Source organism: Elephantulus edwardii, unplaced genomic scaffold (genome assembly GCF_000299155.1).
Source record: "Elephantulus edwardii isolate Elephantulus edwardi_28Jun2011 unplaced genomic scaffold, EleEdw1.0 scaffold00131, whole genome shotgun sequence".
NCBI classification, from domain to species: Eukaryota; Metazoa; Chordata; class Mammalia; order Macroscelidea; family Macroscelididae; genus Elephantulus; species Elephantulus edwardii.
Genome location: NW_006399881.1, coordinates 4,115,091 through 4,136,202, shown reverse-complemented (window position 1 = coordinate 4,136,202; position 21,112 = coordinate 4,115,091). Strand labels below are relative to the sequence as shown.

Here is a 21,112-nt window from a genome sequence, read left to right as displayed (position 1 = left end):
GAGAATTGATACTTTTGAGCTTTGGTGTTGGAGAAGAGTGCTGAATGTGCCATGGACTGCTAAGAGAACAAACAGATCCATCCTGGAGAGGGGTAAACCGGACTGCTCTTTGGAGGCAAGGATTCTGAGGCTTCGTCTGACATAATTTGGTCATGATGTAAGGAGAGACCAGTCATTGGAGAGGGACATCATGCTTGGGAGGGTGGAGGGCAGGTGCAGGAGGGGAAGGCCCTCTGAGAGATGGATTGATTCAGTGACTGGGGCAATCGGGATGAGTGTGTTGGAAGCAATGAGATTGGCACAGGACAGAGCAGAGTTTACAGCTGTTGTACATAGGGTCGCTATGAGTGGCAAGCGACTGGACAGCACATAACAACAACAACACAGTGACAAAGACAATACAGAGTCACAAGATTAAATACTTGGTAATAAATCTAACCAGAAGCACAAAGGATCTATTCAAAGAAAATTACAAAGCATTACTACAAGAAACCAAAAGAGACCTGGAGAAATGGAAGAATATACCTTGCTCATGGATAGGAAGACTCAATATTGTGAAAATAATACCACCAAAGGCAATTTACATATTCAATGGAATCCCAATACAAATACCAATTCAATTCTTCAACAAGATGGAAAAGGCAATTTCCAATTTTCATTTGGAATGGAATAAGCAAAGCACTCCTTAAAAAGACAAACAAGGTAGGTGGAATCTCACTTCCTGATTTCAAATCCTACTATAGTGCTGTAGTGGTCAAGACAGCGTGGTACTGGTATAATGACAGACACATAGATCAATGGAATAGAATTGAGAACCCAGAAATCAGCCCATCTATCTATGGTCAACTGATTTTTACAAGGAGATGAAATCAGATAAGTGGGGAAACTACAGCCTTTTAAACAAATGGTGTTGGAAAAATTGGAAAACTATCTGCAGAAGACTCAAGCAGGAGCCACACCTCACTCCATACACAAAAACTAACTCAAAGTGGATAATGGACCTACGACTAAAACCAAGGACTATAAACTTCATTAAAGAAAAACTTGGAAGAACTCTAGAAGTCCTAATCCACGACATGAACAGTCTTCCAAGTATCCTGAAAACCTACCACCAGGAGAGGATAAATAAATGAATGGGACCTTCTACGAATCAAATCCCTATGAACATCCAAAAAGTTCTCCAACAGGGTAAAAAGAGAAGCCACAGACTGGAAAAAATATTTGGTAATGACATGTCCGTTAAGGGACTTATATCTAGAATTTATAAAATACTTGAGCACAACAACAAAATAAAGGAAATCAAACCAATTGAAAAATGAGCACAGGATATGGACAGACACTTCACCAGAGAAGACATTCAGATGGTGAACAAACACATGAAGAAATGTTCAAAATCCCTAGCTCTAAGAGAGATGCAAATCAGAACTGCTTTGAAAAATCCTCTCACTCCAGTAAGAATAGCAAAATTTAACGGAACAGCAAACATCAAATGCTGGCAAGGTTGCAGAGAAACTGGAACCCTTATTCACTATTGGTGGGAGTGTAAAACGGTGCAACCACTATGGAAGGAGATATGGCGCTTTCTCAAAAAGATTCAGATAGAAATACCATTTGTCCCAGTAATTCCACTACTGGGAATATACCCTAAAGAGACCAGAACTGCCATCCAAACAGATATATGCATACCCATATTTATTGCGGCTTTGTACACAAAAGCAAAGAGCTGGCAACAACCCAAGTACCCATCATAAAACGAATGGATAGAGAAGCTGTGGTATATTCACACAATGGAATACTATACTCCATTGAAAAACAAGGAACTCATGCAATATTATTCAATATGGGTGACCCTGGAGGACATTATGCTGAGTGAAATATCTCAGTAAGAAAAGTATAAATACTGCATAGTGCCACTGTTGTAAAGTGGGTCTGACATCGGAGTTGGGGGGAAACTAACAGGGTATAAATAATGTATACTGCATTGAAACAGATGAGAGAGAGAACTGTTTTGGAGGAATATATGATTAGGTATTATTGTCATAACAAGAGTCCAGGAAGAAAACTGCATAGTGCAGTGGACTGGTGGGAGGGGTGTTGTATAACAATGAAAGAATTTTACCTTTTTTTTACTTTTCAAAGAGAAAAGTGAACTGGGAGGGAGGGGTCGGGAGGAAGGAAATTGTACAACAATGAATGACTGGAAATCCAAAGTCTCTGTAAACTTTCATTAAAATGAAAAAAAAAAAAGATTAATTGCATTGTGAAAATCTGCTGTTGGGGATCTTGCCAAAGTACTGAAAAGCAACATTGTCAGTCTAAAGACTAAGTTATGCCTGATCCAAGCCATGGTCTTCACAATTACTTGGTATGCATCCTAAAGTTGGACAATGACTAAGGATGATAGAAGAATTGTTGCGTTTGAGTTGTGGTGCTGGAGAAGAGTGATGAATATACCATGAACTGCTAGGAGAACAGACAGGTTGATCCTAGAGAGAGTGAAACTAGGCTGCTCCTTGGAAGCAAGGATTTTGAAGCTCCATTGGACATACTTAGAGCATGTTACAAGGAGGGACTCACCAGTTCTTAGAGAAGGACATCATGCTTGGAAGGGTGGAGGGATAGTTCAAAAGAGCAAGATCCTTGATGAGATGGATTGATTCAGTGACTGAGGTAATGGGAGTAGGTGTGTCAAAGACAATGATGTTGGCTCAAGATAGTGCTGGGTTCAGAGCTGTCATACATTAGGGTCGCTATGAGTCACAAGTGACTGGACAGCACAATAAAAACAACAAATGACACAGGAGATTTCTCATCTTTCTCCTGAGGACCCTCTTATGGATTAAAACAGCCAGAGAGGCTTGACCTTTGAATTAGTAACATAACTCCCTATGGCCTAGTCCACCACAACTCCCTAAAGGATTAATGCACCATGTGAACCTCAGCTTCAGATCTCTGAGATCAGAAGAACTAGATGGTGCCTAGCTATCACTACTTGCTAACCACTCCTAAAGGGATCACAATAGAAAATCCTGGATAGAGTGAGGGAAATGCAGAACAAAAAGCAAAAATACAGAAATGGGCAAGATTGCTGATGCAATAGAGACTGGTGGAACCCCTAACAGTATGGTTCTTAATTACTCTTAGAGTCTGGAGCAAAATTCATCCTTGGTGCTCAACTTTCAGACAAACAATAGACAAGCTTTTAAGGGGAGAAGACGTATAAGAAGAATACTGTATATACCATGCACTGCCAAAGAACAAGTTCAACCAAGATGCTTTTTAGAGACAAAGATTTTTAAACTTTGTCTCATACTTGAAGCACGTTGTAGGAAGGGCCAGTTCTTGGAAAAAGGCATCATGCTGGGGAAGGTGGAGGGCCAATGAAAGAGAGGAAGGCTCTCAACAAGATGAGTTGACATAATGACTGTAATAATGGGTTTGAGCATGATGGAGATTTGTAGTCGGTGTAAGATAGGACAAGGTGGCTTGGTAGGGAACTCTGGTGGCCTAGTGGTAAGAAACTGCACTGTCAACCAAAAGGTGCATGGTTCAAATCCACCAGCTGCTCTGCATCAAGAGGACCACACTTAGAATTAGTGCCTCAAATTCAAGTATCCCATGAACTTCAACTGACAGAAACGAAATAAGCCTGGTAAATCTTAAGGGTGACCCAAACTAATACTTTTAACTAGTTTTATAAAAAGCCTAGTAAAGCCCTTCTAAACAACATGTATTCTTTAGGTTTTCTAACATTTCCAGCAAATCAGTCTTGAAAGATTAAAATAAGCAACAACAACAACAACAAAAAAACACAGTTAAGACTCAATTCAGATAATTCCTAAAATAATAAGAACTATAATTGTAAAATGCACGTGGAATTCAGATTGTAACCATGAGACTCAGACTCTGAATGACAGGGTCAAAAATCAAACTAGGAATCAGAATGAAATAATATCTGTGCTCAGAATGAGTTGAGAAATAACACCTGTAATGTGTTTTTGAACCAGCACACCATTTGAAGTTTCAGTTTTTATTTGGAGAGTGGGAAAGATGTGCAGCAACCCAGAGAATAATCCAAAGTTGTTGGTCTTTGGTCTGAATTTGACTCTAGAAGTGAAGACAGCAGGGAATTCTTTCCTGAGCATTTTATATGCGTTTATCTGTGAGGATACAGAGTTCTTGGTTCTTCAATCAACAAGAGAATACCAATGACTTGGAGAAATTACACATGTTTAACGTTTTCCTCTCTCTTCCTGGTGACAGAGTTCACGGAGTCTCATTCGCCAATCCAGGATCAGTCCGTATTTAACATGTGACGTATATGAAGAAGTCGTTCTGCCTGAAGAGTCAAATGCAAGCAGACAGAAGACTTTGTCCCCCAAGGTCTTGACAGCTAAGAAGGTAAGAGCCCAACACTAAGAGGCAGGCTAGTGGCCATATATTAGAGCCATAATTTCTTCTTACACCCTTTCCTCTTGCTTTGAGTCAACTGGGATCATTTGAGAAAAGAGCTATAATTCTTGCCTTTTGGTAGACATAGTTATTGACATTTTCCATAAAGTAATAAAAATCACAATTAAAATAAATATTATTTAAAAATAATATTTTGTAGATGTTTTCAATTATTTCAGGAAGAGAAAAATTAAGATATTTGAGCAGAAGTGAAGTCTCTAAAGTTACAAATCCCATCATCTCAAAGGATAGAGCATATAATGATGTTTGTTATTGGTAATATCTGGTGATAGGATTTTTCTTAGTCTATGTTTATGGGAGATACTGGTCTGTAATTCTCACTGTGTTCGTTCCTTTACCTGGATTTATTATCAGAATTATGCTTACTTCATAAACTGAGTTTGAGGGTATTCCACCCTTCTCCATGTTCTGGATTCTGAATGTTTGGTAGAATTTTCTAGTGAAGCTGTTTGGTCCAAGACTTTTTTGTTGGAAGTTGTTTTATGACCTGTTCATTTGTGTGTGTTGGGGGTGGGGGGTGCTTATTCACATTTTCTGCCTCATTCTGTGTTAGTTTAAGTAAACCGTCTGTTTCTAGAAATTTGTCCATTGTTTTTGCTTTCAATTTTTTAGTACATATTCTGTTCCTAATATTTTTCTTTTCATTGGTTTTGTTGTAGCATAACATGTTTAGTTTCTTATATTATTTATGCATTATCCTTCTATCCTTTGCTAAATTAGCCAGAGGTTTGACAATTTTGTTAATTTTCTGAAGAAGCAACATATAATCTTATGTGTTTCTATTGTTTTTGGTTTTGTTTACTTTTGCTCTTTTATTATTGTCTTTTTTTTGGAAACTGTAGGCTTTTTTTGTGTTCGAACTTTTGGACTTGGTGAGTTAAGATGTTAGTTTTGAGTCTTCTTTTTTGGTGTGTGTGGTTTTTGCTATAAATTGACCCCTAAGCATTGCTTTTGCCTAGTCTCTAAGGTTTTAATTAGCAGCACAACAACCTATGGACTACATTACCAGAGCTCCTTGGTCTCAAAGGCTTTTATATATTTTCATCTTGCACTGCTTCCCCAAAGGTCATATGCCTCAAACAGTTTAAATCAACTAGTGGCTCCAAGGAATCATTTGTTGTTAGCTGTCTTATTGGACTTTGTTGTTGCTGCTGGGGTGAGATGCTACCTTATTTTCTGATTTACAATTGTCTAAGAGCTAAGGCTTGGAAGGGTGGAGGGACAATGCAGAAGAGGGAGACCCTGGATGAGATGGATTGACACAGTGACTGGGGTAATAGGGGCAGCTGTGTTGGAGACAGATTGGCTCAAGATAGAACAGGTTTCAGAGCTATTGTGCATAGGGTTGCTATGAGTCACAGGCAACTCATCGACACATCATCACAACAAATAATAGCTAATGAACTTGAATAGTTGTTCATGTGTTTGTTGGTTAAGATTGTCTTCTCTGGTGAAGTATATTTTCATATCCTATGCCTATTTTGCAATTGAGTTGTCTTTTTCTTTATGAGATATTATAGTTTTCTACAAATTTTAGAGATCAGTCCCTTGTCAGATATGTCACTATCAAATATTTCCCCATTTTGTAGGTTCTTTCTACTTTTTTTGAGAAGTCTTTAGATACACATCAGGATCTTATTATAACAAGATCCTAATAGCTTAGTTTCTCTTCACTGATTGTGTATTTTGGGTTATATTTGATAGTTTATTTTATGCCATAAACTACAAAATTATTATTAAAATTATTATTATTATAGTTTTAGGATTTATGTATTTAACTATTGATTATGAAGTCAATCCAAACTCCCAAGCCCTAACTCACTGCTGCCAAATTGATTCCAACTCCTAGCCACCTTCCATTGGACTTCTGAAGCTGTCAATCATTATAACTCTTGGCAACCTCATGTCTGTCAGAGTAGATCTGTATTCCATAGAAGGTTTAATGGCTAATTTAGGGGAAAGTAGATCACTAGCACCCTTTTCTTCCAAGGCATTCTCAAGAAGACTTGGATCTTCAGTTTATCACTAAGCAGACCAGTATGCTAACCATTTGCACCACCCAGATATTCCATCTCTCCTTAACATATGTGCAAAAACGAGCTACTGTAACACTTTGCCTGACCTCAGCTTTTACCACTCAAAGAAACACAAGTTTTCCTTGGCAGGCAATATTTCTTAGGGTCTGACTACCAACTCTAGCGCATACTTGAATCAGAGAATCTTCCTGGTTATGGTTCCCTGGCACTTACCAACTGTCTGACTTGGGTCATCTTCATCTACATTTCATAGAAACAAGGAAATTTTGTCTAGAAAAAGAATCTATAAATTTTCTTTAATTTTGCTCTGCATGAGAGGAAAGTAATTAAAAAGAAGTCATATACATACAAACAAATCCGTTTTCACACTTGAATGAAGGGTGTCTCAGCTAAGCAGGTACTTATAGTTTCAGTGGATTAAGTGTCCTAACTTTAATACCATTGAATGATAAATATTGCTATTAACATGTTTTAGTAGGGGAGAAGTAGGTGCTAATTATTCCATTATATTAGTTGAGGACCTAATCCTTGTTGCTGCTGTTGCTAGGTGCTGTTGAGTTACCTCCTGCTCATAGGGAAGTCTGCCTGACCCTGTACCATCCTTACAATTTCTGTTGTTTGAGCCTTTTGTTACACCCACTATGCCAATCCATTTTGTTGCGTGTCTTCCCATAACTGAAATTCTGCAGAGTAATGAGAATGTAATTTAAAAAAATACCTTACAATTAGTTTATTCCTATATATACACAAATCAAAGTATATTATAATAGCAAAGCAGTGCTAAAGGATTTTTCTCCTGGGTCCTAAGCCCTACACAATTCCTTCCCAAGAAAGATCCTAGGCTAGTGGGTATTAGGCCTGACACATTTCCCAGGAGTTCATTTAATTTCAGATGTTAATCAGGAGACTGTGCTAACTTCTTTCTAAAACACAAGTGTTTGTTGTTGTGTGCTGTCAAATCTGAACCTGACCCTTCAGTGGGTTTTCAGAGTCAGTAAATGCAGTAAATCACACAGAAGGAGATTGCCCATCCTTCTCCTGCAGAGCAGCTGATGGATTCAAACTGTGTGCCTTGGAGATTGCAGTTCTGCTTCTTACCACTAGGCCACCAGATAAGGAATGAAAATCTGTCAGGGTGTGTATTAGCACACTGAGTATAGAGAGGGACTGTACAGAGTGCAGGAAAGAGTAGGGGAAGGGAAGTTGAGGAAGTAGGGAAAGAAGTTCTGTTTCTTCCACGTACTTTCAGAAAGAGATTAGGTTTGCTTTTCTTATACTACCCTGTGGTTGGGTCCTGTGATAACTTGCCCAGGTTGCTCCTAACCAGTATGACCTAGGGGAATGGGAAGGGCCTCAAAAAAGAGCCCCATATCCCAGAGAGAATCCAGATATCACAGATTCCTCCTCTAAGGCATCTGATGGACCTGTTTAGGAGCATTCTGGGTTTCTATTTTTAAACAAGAACTTTTCTCTTCATGTCAGAGGACTAGGCAGTTGTTCTCAACCTTGCCCCCATCCCCAGACTCACTTGGAGAGCCTGCTAAGTCTATTCCAAGGCCCTATCACTGATATTCTTGTTCATTAGGTCTTACTTTGTTCCTCAAAGTATTTTTAAATTTTTATCTTGAGATGTAAACTATATTACAGCTTTCAAGCCATAGTCTTTGATCTTCAGTAGGTGCTTCAAGTCTTCACTTTGTACAAGTAAGGTTTGTGTCATCTACATAACACATGTTGTTAATGAGTCTTCCTCCAATCCTGATGTCATATTCTTACTTATATACTCCAGTCTCTCTAATTTGTGTAGCGCTCAGGTTGAATATGTGAAGAGAAAGGATACAACACTGATACACATATTTCCTGATTTTAAACAGGCAGTATCTCCTTGTTCTATTAGAATGGCTGCTTTTCGGTCTATGTATAGGCTTCACATGAACACAATTAAATATTCTGAAATTCCTATTCTTCTCATCGTTATCTGTGACTGTCATTTGTGTTATAGGATGTATTTTGCCCCCCCCCCAATAGGATTTTGGAATTCTAACCCCTATAGTTAAAAATATGGCACTGTTTGAAAAAGAGAAGAATTCTTTTGTTATGCTAACGAGGCTATAATATGTAGTTGTTGTTGTGCACCAACAAGTTGGAACCAACCCATAGTTGACCCTCCAGCAGTTTTCAGAGGCAGTTCATCACACAGGAGAACATTGCCTATCCTTCTTCTGCGGAACAGCTGGTAGATCTAACCACATGTCTTTGGGATTGCAGTGCAGCTTCTTACCACTAGGCCACCAGAGCTCCCTATAAAGTGTAGGTTGGGTCTTAAACTTAATAGTTTGAGATATAAAAAAGACCAGTGTACAACCAAAGGGAAGATAAACACCAAGAAAATGAGGGCGTTCCAAGGGAGGCCAAGGCTCATAAGCAGACATGCAAAACAAGAGAAGGAATGAACACTGTCAAGACCCTGATTGTAATGACCTTTTGCTTTCTTCATGGATATCTTTAATACGATTCTACAACTTGTCTGGTCTTCAATCATTAATGTTTAATGAGTTAAATCTAATCTTAAAATGGCCTTTAAATTCACTTCAGATGCACTCAAGGCCATATTTTCTATCCTATCACTTACAGTTTTGGTGGCCTAGTGTTCTTCAGGGTTCTGAACAATGGAGACAATATAAATTTAGAACTGATTCTTCTTGATTATTTAATCCTCACAGATTCTTATTCATACCACATGCCCAAGCTGGTGATACAAATATTCTTTATATCATCTTCAAGCAGAGGAAGAGTTCTCTTCTTTGTGTTATTGGGACATGCTTTTCAGATTCGTTAGATATAGAGTTCAATTCTAGTCCCCAGAACATTCACTTCAGTCTCAAAGGCATATGTTTTGAATTCACCTCTGAAAATCTGATGGAGGGCCAGCTATATGTCAGTTATGACGCTACAGCTCACATCAACAACATCATTCACAGCATTGTACTTTGGGATAGGTCTGAAAATCCTCCTTTTGATACTGAATGCCTTATCATCCCTCTTCAGTTTGTCCCGTCTGATTCAAAATGGCCAACATTAGTCTATCTCAGTTCACTAATGCTTTTAATGTCAATTTTTATGCATTCCGTTTCACTTTTGACAACTTCCAGTTTTCCTGGATTCATACTTTGTACATTTTATATTCCAATTGTTAATGGTGTTTGCAACTGTTTCTCCTCATTTTTTAGTGCTTTTTAACCTTAGGAGCTCACAACTCTCAACAGGGTAGATTGACATAGTGACTGCAACAATGTGAATGTTGGAAATCATGAGAATGGCACAGGATAAGGCAAGGTTTTAATCTGTTGCTCTTAGTGTTACTATGAGTCCTAGTTGACTCAAATAACAGCAGTTGATGACTTTCTTCATAAGAAATTCTTCAGCCACTGGACTTTTCTGGTTTTGAGATGAGTGACAGCATGTAGAGTTGATTAGTTTCTTTTCTCTCACTTGCTCCAGAGCTCTTCTGAGGCATCCTCTGAACCTTGTTGCTCACAATCTTTGACTACGCTCAGCTCTCCAAGCAGAACTGTGGTGTGTCCTGATTTCAGCACTCCAGCTACCTCCCAGGGCTGTTTAGACTCTTCAGCTGCGAAACACAAGATGTCTTTAAACCCCCGGAAACAAAAGATCACAAGGACTTCTCAAGTGATCGTAAGTCCTTCAGGAAGCTCAGGAATAAGTCCTTGTATTATTTCTTTATGAAATGAAAAAAGAGTTCCAACATTTGCAATTTGCCCAAGGAAAATTCTGTGATTTAGAGAACTCATATTCTTGATACTGTTGTCATTAGGTACTGTGGTATGGATCTAAACTCATAGTGACCACATGACAGTAGAACTGCTCTGTAAAAAGAGCAAGGGCCACATGGAGATGGCCATTATCTGATCTCTACTAACTCCACAAGGGGAACTGTCCCAACCAACAACAACCACAACAGAAAACCAATTCCCATTAGGTTAGTCATGTCCCCCACCTTCCTGCACCTCTTTCTACTAATTCCAATACTGATTTTACTTTACTGCTCTACTGGGTCCAAAATACATTTCAATAGCTTAAAGTGCATACCGAACTATACTCATGATTATAGGGGTTATTAGGGAGGTAAAAAAAAACAAACCCAAACTCAAACCAACACAACAACACACTATCTTTCAGGCTGGCAGCAGTATATAATCACTCAGTCACAACAACTTCCAAAATGTACTCACAGGCACGTCACCCTTAAGCCTCATGGCTTTAGACCAGTGTTCCAAAGCTCTTAATCCTACCAATTATGGCTTTCCCCACCCAGCCCTCCCACAAATTTTCGATGAAGGCTCTTAACTCTGGTTCCAGGGGGTGGCAATCTCAAGATCAGCTCTGTTTCATATCTGGTCTCTGGCTCTCTGCTGTGGCTGCTGTAGGCCCTGGTCTGAGTGGCATGGGAATTCTCTACTTCTTTTCTGGTGATGAGATTCCCAAAATCCGCTGTTGAATCTGCTCCATTTAGTGGCAAAACTAGCCAATCCCCTTGTTGATAGGCTAATACACTCTATCCACTTGGCAAAGTCAAAGTCTGTGGATAAGAAAGTAATTTTGAACAATAAACCTTTGACACCACATGCTCCATAAAATTTTCTTAACTGTTATCTTTCCAGAAGCCCCAGAAGCATAGTGATTAGGCTGCCAATCATGATTAGAACCCATCAGCTGTTCAAGGGGAAAAAGATGAGGTGGTCTCCTATTATAAAGATTTACTGCCTTGGAAACCTGATGGAGAGTTACCACGAGTCATAACAAACTCCATAGTAGTATCTTGTTGTTGTTGTTAGGTGCCATCGAGCACAACTCATAACGACCCTATGAACAACAGATCTGAATCCTGTCCTGTCTTGTGCCATTCTCACACTTCCTGACACACTAGAGCCCATTGTGTCAGTCACTGTGTCAATCTACCTGATTAAGGGTCTTCCTCTCCTTTACCAGACCTCCACCTTTCCAAGCATGGTCTTTATAGAATCAGATAAATCAATTTGATGGCACACAGCAATAATAGGTGTTTAAAAGGATGTGCCAGCAAGCTGAAAAATTTACTCTGGTCAAATAGCCAATCTCCCAGCCATCCTGGGCTGTGACTCAAACCAACTAGTAAGTCTTCATCAGCTTTCTGAAGCTATAAATCTTCACAGGAGGAGACTGTTCACCTTTCTCCCACAGAGTGGATGACAGATTCAAACTATCAATCTATTGGTTAACAGCACAACACACTACACCACCAGAGTTCCTTGGACTTTAAGTAAAGGGTTGTAAATGAGAGCTAGAAAAGACTGAAAGACTTATATTAAAGCACAGATAGTTCATGTACTTGCCCAAAGTCAAACACTGAGGTAGTACTGGTCCAGAGTCTCTCTACTACCCCTGTTGACTCTAGCTTAGACATCTCAGTGTGTTTTAGAAAGTAGACAAAGCAACATTTAAAGGATAGTTGCCAGGGTCAGGTGAGAGGAGTCCTCTGGTAGCACTATGAAGATCTCCTTAGTTTGGAAGTTACCCGTTACTGTGTGCCAAGCTCTATATCTATATCATCCCCTGGATACCTTACCACAGATATAGGACATGGCAACTGTTGACTGAGAGAAAGGGCACTGTGGCCCTTCTTGCTTCTTCTGGTAGCCACACTGAGAAATAGCCTGAACTATAGCCTCTGAAATGCCCACTCATCTCCCACTCCCATGACTCCCCCTGACGCATGGGTAAATCCCAATGCCTTTTACAATACATAGGCTCCTATCACAGAATGGCTCAGATATGCAAGTCCTCCCAGACATATTTCCTTATCCCTAATGAGGAGACAAAGAATCAGAGTAGAGCTCTTCCAAGGTCACTCAACTAGGAGGTGATGAAGCACTTATTTGAATGCAGGTTCATCAGTCTCCATTGATAAAAAAAAAATAATAATCTAAAGTCAAGTCTGTTTTTGAAGGCCCTTCAAGGGAGAGCATGACGGTTTATTTGTATGTCTGCCTTTAATGCATGCCAGAAAGGCTTATCCTAAGCAAATTCCAGATGCTATTCAGTGCAGCACTACTCTGACATTTCCAGAGCTACACTGTAATTATCTGCAAACTTTGTTTATTCTAAGCTAATTCCAACCCATTTGGTGTAAGGGCTGAACCCTTCATCTTTAACTCTATTCCCTCCCAACAAAACTCCAGTCTCCTTTCTTCTTTGGAATTGGAAAAACATAATTCATGCTTTCACTAAATACCCTGGAACAAAGTCAAACAGTATTTGAATTGGACTCACAAGCTTGGCAAGCCAAATTGGAGAATACCATTGTTGATGGAGATGTGACTGTTGTCAGACCCACCAACCCCATTTTTAGACCTTCTAAGTGAGGTTCACTGATTTCTTGTTCATGTCACTTAGGAATCTAAGTGGGGTTCACTAGTTTCTTGTGCATGTCACTTAGATATCCAGCCAAACCAGTCAAGTTGATTCTGAATGGTGATAGCCTCATATGTAGCAGAGCAGACTGTGCTTCACAGGGATTTCAATGGCTGATTTTTCATGAGCAGATTCAAGACCTTTCTTCCAAAGTGCTTCTAGGTGGACTCCAGCCTCTAAATTTTCAGTTAGCAGCTGATTGTATGAACTCTTTAAGAAGCTCTGGTTGTCTTTTGATTCATGGGTTATGCTGACAACTGAAAAGCCACCAGGATCTGCAGTGGAGAAAGGGGGGCAATCTCATCCCATGTGGTTCGTAGTCACTGAAAATCCCTTGGAGGGCCCTTCAGCTAGGAGTTGGTTTGAACTTGACAGCACATAGCAACAACAGCATGAACTCTTTACACCACTCAGGGACTCCCTCGGAGATCAGAAGCTCCAAATCTGAACAAGATAATTTTTTAATAAATTTTATATTTGTTGCTTACAATGTTTATATAAATTGTGTTTTACACTATTCTTTGTTCATACTGTGTTTAATACAATCATTCCCATCCATTATGTTTTATAAAAATCAATCACCATTGGACCTTGCCCATCATTACTCTATCTTTTTTTTTTTTTTATTCTCATTTGCTTTGCCCCCTCCCGCCACACTCCAAACTGTGCAGCCTTGTGGTTTTGCACCTACCTATCCTCACCACTCTGCTTCCACCCCTTCCCCCCTTGGGTCTCCATATATGTTTTACTAGTTATGCTTCTGTGTTTATAATAATGGTCTTATGCATTATTTGTCCCTACGAGACTGAGTTATTTCACTCAGCATAATGCTGAGTTATGTAGTATTTTTGAAATTGTTGCTCCTGAGTGCTGCATAGTATGCCATTGTATTTCACAATTTCTCAATCCATTCAGTTGTAGTTGGATATTTGGGCTGATTCCATATTTTGTGATGGTGAATAAAGCTACTGTGAACATTGGTGAGCAGATCTCCATTTATATCTCAGTTCTAATTTCCTCTGGGTTTATTCCTTATAGTGGAATAGCTGAATCATATAGAGTTTCTTGAGGAAACACCAAACTGTCTTCCAGAGTGGTTGTACCATTTTACAATCCCACCAACAGTGTATGAGAGTTTCCACCTCTCCACATCCTTTGCAATATTTATTGCTTGCTGTCCTACTAAACGTTGCCACTGCTATTGTGGTAAGAGGTATCTCACTGTCGTTTTTATTTGCATCTGTCTTATTGCCAGTGATTTTGAGAATTTCTTCATGTGTCTGTTGGCTATCTGAATGTCTTCCTCTGTGAAAAGTCTTTTCATGTCTTTTGCCCATTTTATAATTGTGTTACCAGTTGTTTTCTTGTGGAAGCCCTGTTAAGATTGTGTAACTTTTGATATGAGATCCTTGTCTGAGATGGTATTGACAAATGTTTTTTCCCCATCAGTAGGTTTTTCTTTTCACTTTGTTGGGAAAGTTTTTGATGTGCTCAGGGATTTAATCTTTAGGAAGTTCCATTCATCAATTTTATCTCCTCCAGATTGTGCATTTCTGGCTGTATTTGGGAATCTATTTATACCATAGACTAGGCTATCTAGGCTTGGTCCTAGTGTGTCTCCTATAAACTTTATGGTTTTGAGCTTTACTCCCAGGTCTCTGATCCACCTTGAGTTGATTTTTGTGTATAGTGTGAGATGTGGATCCTGTTTCAGCTTTCTGCAAGTAATAGTCCAATTTTGACAGCACCATTTGTTGAAGAGGTTCTAATTTCTCCTTTTATTTCCTTATCAGTTGACTATAGATAGCTGGGTCCATTTCTGGATTCTCAATTCTGTTCCATTGGTCTATGTGCCTGCCATTGTACTAGTGCCATGCTATTTTGGTTACTACCACTGTGTTTTGAGGTCAGGGCTATGCCTCACACTTCATCTTTGTTTTTCAGAAATGGTTTTCTTATTCTGGTCTCTTTTCTCTCCAAATAAACTTAATAATTTCCCTTTCGATCTCCTTGGAAAATGAATTTGGTATCTATGTTGGGATTGCATTGAACATATAGATTGCTTTTGGTAGAATTGTCATTTTCACAATATTGAGTCTTCCTATCCATGAACAAGGCACATTTTCCCATTTATTTAAGTCTTTTATTGTGTCTCACAGAAATTTTCTGTAGTTTTCTTTGTATAGGTCTTTTCTGTCTCTAGTTAGGTTCTTTCCCAGGTATCTCAATCTTTGGTTGGCTGAGTTCTCTTTGTTACTGTAGAGGAATCCCATTGATTTTTTAATATTGATTGATCCTATATCTTGCCACTCTACTAAATTAATCTACTAGCTCTAACAGTTTTTGTTTTTGTTGAATCTTTGGAGTTTTCTATGTACACTGTCATGCCATCTACATATATTTTAACCATCTCTTTGCTGATCAGGATGCCTTTTATTTACTTCTTTTGTCATACTGCCCTAGCAAACACTTTCAATACAATATTGAATAGAAGTGGCAAAAGTGGGCATCTTTATCTAGTCCCTGTTTGCAAAGAAAATGCTTTTAGTCTTTCTCCATTGAGAATGATGTTGGCTGTTGGTTTTGCATATATACTTTGCACTATCTTGAGGAAATTCCCATCTATTCCAATTTTGCTGAGTGTCTTAATCAGGAACAGGTGTTGGATTTTGTCAAATGCCTTTTCTGCACCAATTGCTAAGATCATATTGTTCTTGTTATTTGTTTTATTAATATGGTGAATTACATTGATTGTTTTTCTTATGTTGAACCACCCTTGCATACCTCTTATAAATCCCACTTGGTCATGATGAATTTTTTTCTTGATGTGCTCTTGGATTCTATTGGCTAGGATTTTGTTAAAGAGTTTTTTAATCTATATTCATGAGAGCTATTGGTCTGTAGCTTTCTTTTTTGGCAATATCTTTGCCTGGTTTTGGTATTAAGGTTATGCTTGTTTTATAGACTATTTATTTTCCCCCTATTTTAAAAAATAATTTAAATAGGATTGGTGATAAATCTTCTCTGAATGTTTGGTAGAATTCAGCCATGAAGCCATCTGGTCCAGGACTTTTTTGTGGGGGAGCCTTTTTATGACCTGTTCAGTTTCTTATTTTGTGATGGATCTGCTTATGTGTTCTACATCTGTCCATGTCAGTCTGGATAAGGCATGAGTTTTATCCATTTCCTCTAAGTTTTCAAATTTATCGGAGTATGTTGTTGTTGTTAAGTACCATTGAGTCATAGATGACTCCTAGCGACCCTATGAATGAGAGACCTCAACAATTATATAACTTTCATAATTTCTCCAGGTTCATAGGGTTTCCGGAGGCAAGCTGTTTTGGAAGTGGATGCTACTCCTGCCTCCAAGCTTGTTTAATCAGGGAGCTCCACCAAACACTGTCCACCATGGGCAACCATTATCGCATTTGACACATTGGTGTCACAGTGTATAATTTTTCAAAATATTCTGATATTGTAGATTTGATTTACTCTGGTTGTGTTGTGATGTCACCTCTATCATTACTTAACCAATTTATTTGTGTCTTCTTCTTTCTTTCTTTTGTTAAGTTTACCAGTGGTTGTCAGTCTTATGAACCCTTTTGAAAAACCAGCTCCTGGTTTTGTTGATGGTTTTAGTTGTTTTTCTATCTCATTGATTTCATTGTTCTTATACTTTCCTCTCTTCTAGAGACTGTAGGGTTAGATTGTTGGTTTTTCTATTTGATGAAGGTGTTGAGTTAGATCATTAATTTTGCTTCTTTCTTTGTTTTTTTATGTATTTGCCTCTTCCCTGAAGACTACCCTAGCTGCATCCCAGAGGTTTTGGTGCGTTGTATTATCATTATCATTTTTTTCTAAGGAAATTTTTTATATCATTCTTTATTTCTTCTATAACCTAATCATGTTCTGTTGTTGTTAAGTACCTTAAGAGTTATAGATGACCCATAGCAACCCTATGAACAAAAGTCTTAAACACAAAACTTTCATCTTTTCTACAAGTTCATAGAGTTTCTGGAGGCAAACTTTTTTTTTTTTTTTGGAAGTGGATGCCACTCCTGCTTCCAAGCCAGTTTTGTTTGGGAGATTCACAAAAACCAGGCCTGAGGGCTGCAGGCCTAAGGGCCTAAAAACCTTTTTTTTTTTAACTTCTAGATCTTTTATTTTGGAAGTATTAGAAATCAAGCCTACTCTTATTATGTTCAGTATTAACAGAACCATCTCCAGAAAAAACAATGTCTTTAATTCCACTTGTTTTTACAACGATACCTAGATTAGCACTGTATTTTTTAAAATGACATGGACAACCGTGGCTTTGCTGCACTTTGCACACTCTGACACAAGTTACACAGGATCTTGGTTAAGGCTGTAAATTCAACATACAAATCAGAATTTTGTCCCCTGCACTCTTGTTGCTGCCTGAGGGAGAAAGGATGACTGCTGTTCCATGACTAGAATGAAAGGCACACTGAGTTTCAGGTCAAATATCCATGACATTGACATGTAAAAGCCTTTTTAAATCCAATCAGCTCACATCTTGTTGGAGCAAAGCCACACCCTAGTTTCAACCCTAAACCAGAAAACACACCTTTGCAGAATCTGGGCATTCTACTCCTCTTCCCAACCTGGAAATAGTCCCAGACTGTCAGCCAAAAGCAGGGTGTTATTTAGCTTCCACATTGATGACTTTATAAACTTTATACTCTTGTGATTAATTTCTAGTTTTATGGCATTGTGGTCTGTGAAGATAATTTATATGCACTCAATGATTTTTTTTATTTTTTTGAGGCTTGCTTTGTGCCTTAATATGTAATAAATTCTGGAAAATATCCCGTGTGCATTTGAGAAGAATGTGAACCGAGTTTTATTTGGGTGCAGTGTCACAAGGTCAAGTTAGCTGAATGTGGAGTTTAGATCTTCTGCATATTTGTTAAGTTTCTTTTCAGTTGACCTATCCTTTGGTGAAAGTGGTGTGTTAAAGTCTCCTACCTCTATTGTGGTGCTATTTCTTCAATTCTTTTAACAGTTGCTTTACATACTTAGCAAGTCTATCATTTGATGCATAGATGTTGGTCAAGATTACGTCTTCTTGATCTACTGTGCCTTTGATCATTATACAGTGCCCTTTCTTTTATGGTGGTTTTCATTCTGAAATCTATTTTATCAGAGATTAGTATCACCATTCTTGCTTTTTTTGTGGATGCCATTTGCTTGCTATATTTTTTCCAAGCCTTTGATTTTGAGTCTATCTCTCTCTTCATTTCTTAGATGTGTCTCTTATAGACCACATATTGAAGGGCTTTTTTTTTTTAATCCATTCTGCTACTCTTCTTCTCTTGATTGGTGGATTTAGTCTTTTACATTGTGATTATTGACAGGACAGGTTTTATCATTGCCATTTTGCTGTGTTTCTCTTTTTGTTGTTTCTGATTACTATGGTCCACTCACTTTCCTTTGGTTTCTGTGTGAAGGACTGTCCTTAAAAGTTCTTGTAGATTTGATCTTGTTTCCCCAAATTCCTTAAGTTCTTTTCTTTTCTGCAAAGGATGTGATTTCTCCCTCCTATTTGATGGAGAGCTTTGCTGGGTACAGGATCCTTGGCTGGTGGTTGTTTTCTTTCAACTTTCTGTTTATGCCATCTCATTGTCTTATTGCTTGCATGGTTTCTGCTGAAAAATCAGAACTTAATCTTATTGCTTTTCGTTTGTAGGTGACTCTTGCCTTTCTCATGTTGTTTTTAGTAGTCTGTTCTTATTTTTTATTTTGGAGTATATGACTATGACATGTCTTGATGTTTTTTTCTTTTTAGGTCTAGTGTACTTGGTGTTCACTGAGCTTCTTGAAGGTGGATATCTTCATTATTTATAATACTTGGGAAGTTTTCATCTACTACCTCTTCCACAATTTATTCAGTGATTTCTCTATCCCTTTCATATTCTGGAATTCCAACCACATGTGTGTTGTTCCATTTTTATGTAATCCACATGATTCTAATGTTTTCTTCATTTTCTTTATGTCTTATCTCTGATTTTTTTCTTCTAGTATGTTTCCATTGAGGTTCTTGGCTTCCAGCTCACTGGCCCTCTGCTCCATCTCTACTGTTCTACTTTTTTGTCCCTCTAGCATGTTGGATACTTCTGCCATTTTGGTCTTAATGATCTGGATTGCATTTTCATGTATCGTGTTAGCTGTACACTATCTTGTGATGATTTTTTAAAGTTTTTGTCTCTTGATCTATAGTTTCAATTCTTTCTTCCATCTTTTTTTATTTTCTTCTGCACTTGTACAAGCTCCTAATTTTCCAATATATTTATTCTGGCTCTATGTCTCTGGAGTGTCTGCTTTCTTGACTGTATCCATTGTTTCTTCCATCATTTGTACTTTTTTTCATAACTGTTCGAATGTCTCCACATCAACATATATCATCTGCCTTCTTGACTCTGGGGTATTCACTGTGTCTGCAATATTCTCTCCTCTTTTTTTTTTTTGAGAAGGCTTAATTTGTTTTCTCAAAGTATTTGAAACTGCCTGCTGCTTTATCGACATGATGTGAAGTTTTTCTTCATAAGTGCTAGGCCCTTTCTATTGTATCTGCATGAGTTGTCAGTAATTCTTATCATGATGTTATTGATTAATTGGCAGGTTGAAATGTTCACTCTATGGGGTGAATCACTCTCTCTACTGAAATTCCTCTCTGGGAAAATTTACCTTTCCTGATATCCTCCAGGTTCTCTCTGTTCTGCAAAGCAGCCCTCCAGGAAACTCACCTTAATGCATTCCCCCATCTCAAACTCTATCATCCTCATCTATCTATGGAGTGGCTTAGTGGGATGAGACAAGGTGCTCCACTTGAGCAGTTTCTGTCTGGGGCAGCAGCTGGTTTCATGTCAGCTCTCTTTTTTGGAGCTTAACGTGCCAATTGAGAAAGCTGAAAGTCTTTCCCCTGATTGTGGCTCTGTGTTTCAAACTCTCTTTCCTGTCTGGCCCCTGGGATGGCCTTGCAGCCACAGAGACTAGGATCCCCAAATGGAGGGGTCAATCCCCAGGGAAGTTACAGTACCACCTCCCCACAAGTACTCCAAAAGGCTCATTCTGGGTGGCAATGTCTCACCTTCTGTGCTTTCTCTCCCTTAGTGTCTTCCTTTATCTCTGAAGTGGTATGAGATCAGGGCCATCAACTTATGCAGTTTGTGTGCAGGAGGGTCAGCCCTAACTCTCACAGTGAACAAAACATTTATAATGAGTAAACTGATCATGATATTGAAACAACTTTCCTCTCTAATGGTCTTGTTATGTTCTCAGCAGAATTGTTTGGATATCAAAAACATTTGGGGCTCTTTGTTGATGTATTTATTTCCTTTTAGCAACCATGAAGGGGTAAGTGTGGAACTTCAGTTTCATTAAAACTCTCTCTGTGTTTTAGGTGCAACCAAAGAGTGAGGAGACAAGCTTTCCACAGACTCATGATGCAGAAAAGAAGATGACCCAACCAAAAGAAGCTGGCATTGAAAAAAAGATGACCCAACCAAAAGAAGGTAGTAAAGACACTGCAGGTTGACATATCTTCACCCTCATCTAGAAATATGTATTTCTAGCTTAACTGCAGTGCTACATTGCAAGAGCTGTATAAAGAGGATGCTATATGCCTTGGTTTTCAGAGACATTTCCATTTAAGGTGCATGCTAAGATCGTCCAGATTTCTCCATCTAACCATTGCCAAATGAATGTCATTTCCACTTGTAGGGGGTATAGATAGAGATCCCGTTTTATCCAAGTGAATGTCCAATCATGGAGGTGTTTAGTTTGTTTCCAAGTGCGTTTAATCGCCTCTGAGTCTACTGGACATGTGGAGTTCTTCAATGGGCTCTGTTCTCTGAGGGCAGTCAGTCATTACCCCTGCAGTGTGATCTCCCTCAGCAACAGAACCAGATAGTAATACCAAGTTGGTCCCCAAATTATCTTTTTTTTTTCAAATGAGTTGGTTTGAGTCAAGATGATACAGAATTCTGGGCATAACAAAGAATGAAGAGGAGATTCTGACAGTACTCTGGATTACATTTACTTTGACTACACAGCTAAGATTGGAATGGCTGAGTGAGAACCGGAGATGGACCATCATAGTTTTCTTCTTC

General features: G+C 38.6%; 1 protein-coding gene across 1 annotated transcript in view; it reads left to right on the top strand.

The window, feature by feature from the left end:
- Positions 1 to 21,112, top strand: part of KIAA1210 (KIAA1210 ortholog) — a 72,807-nt gene that overhangs the window by 39,925 nt on the left and 11,770 nt on the right. The window contains exons 4-6 of the mRNA XM_006893818.1: positions 4,264 to 4,401; positions 10,011 to 10,205; positions 20,404 to 20,515. Coding sequence (XP_006893880.1) covers positions 4,264 to 4,401; positions 10,011 to 10,205; positions 20,404 to 20,515 — 445 coding nt within the window. The remainder of the gene's footprint in view (positions 1 to 4,263; positions 4,402 to 10,010; positions 10,206 to 20,403; positions 20,516 to 21,112) is intronic.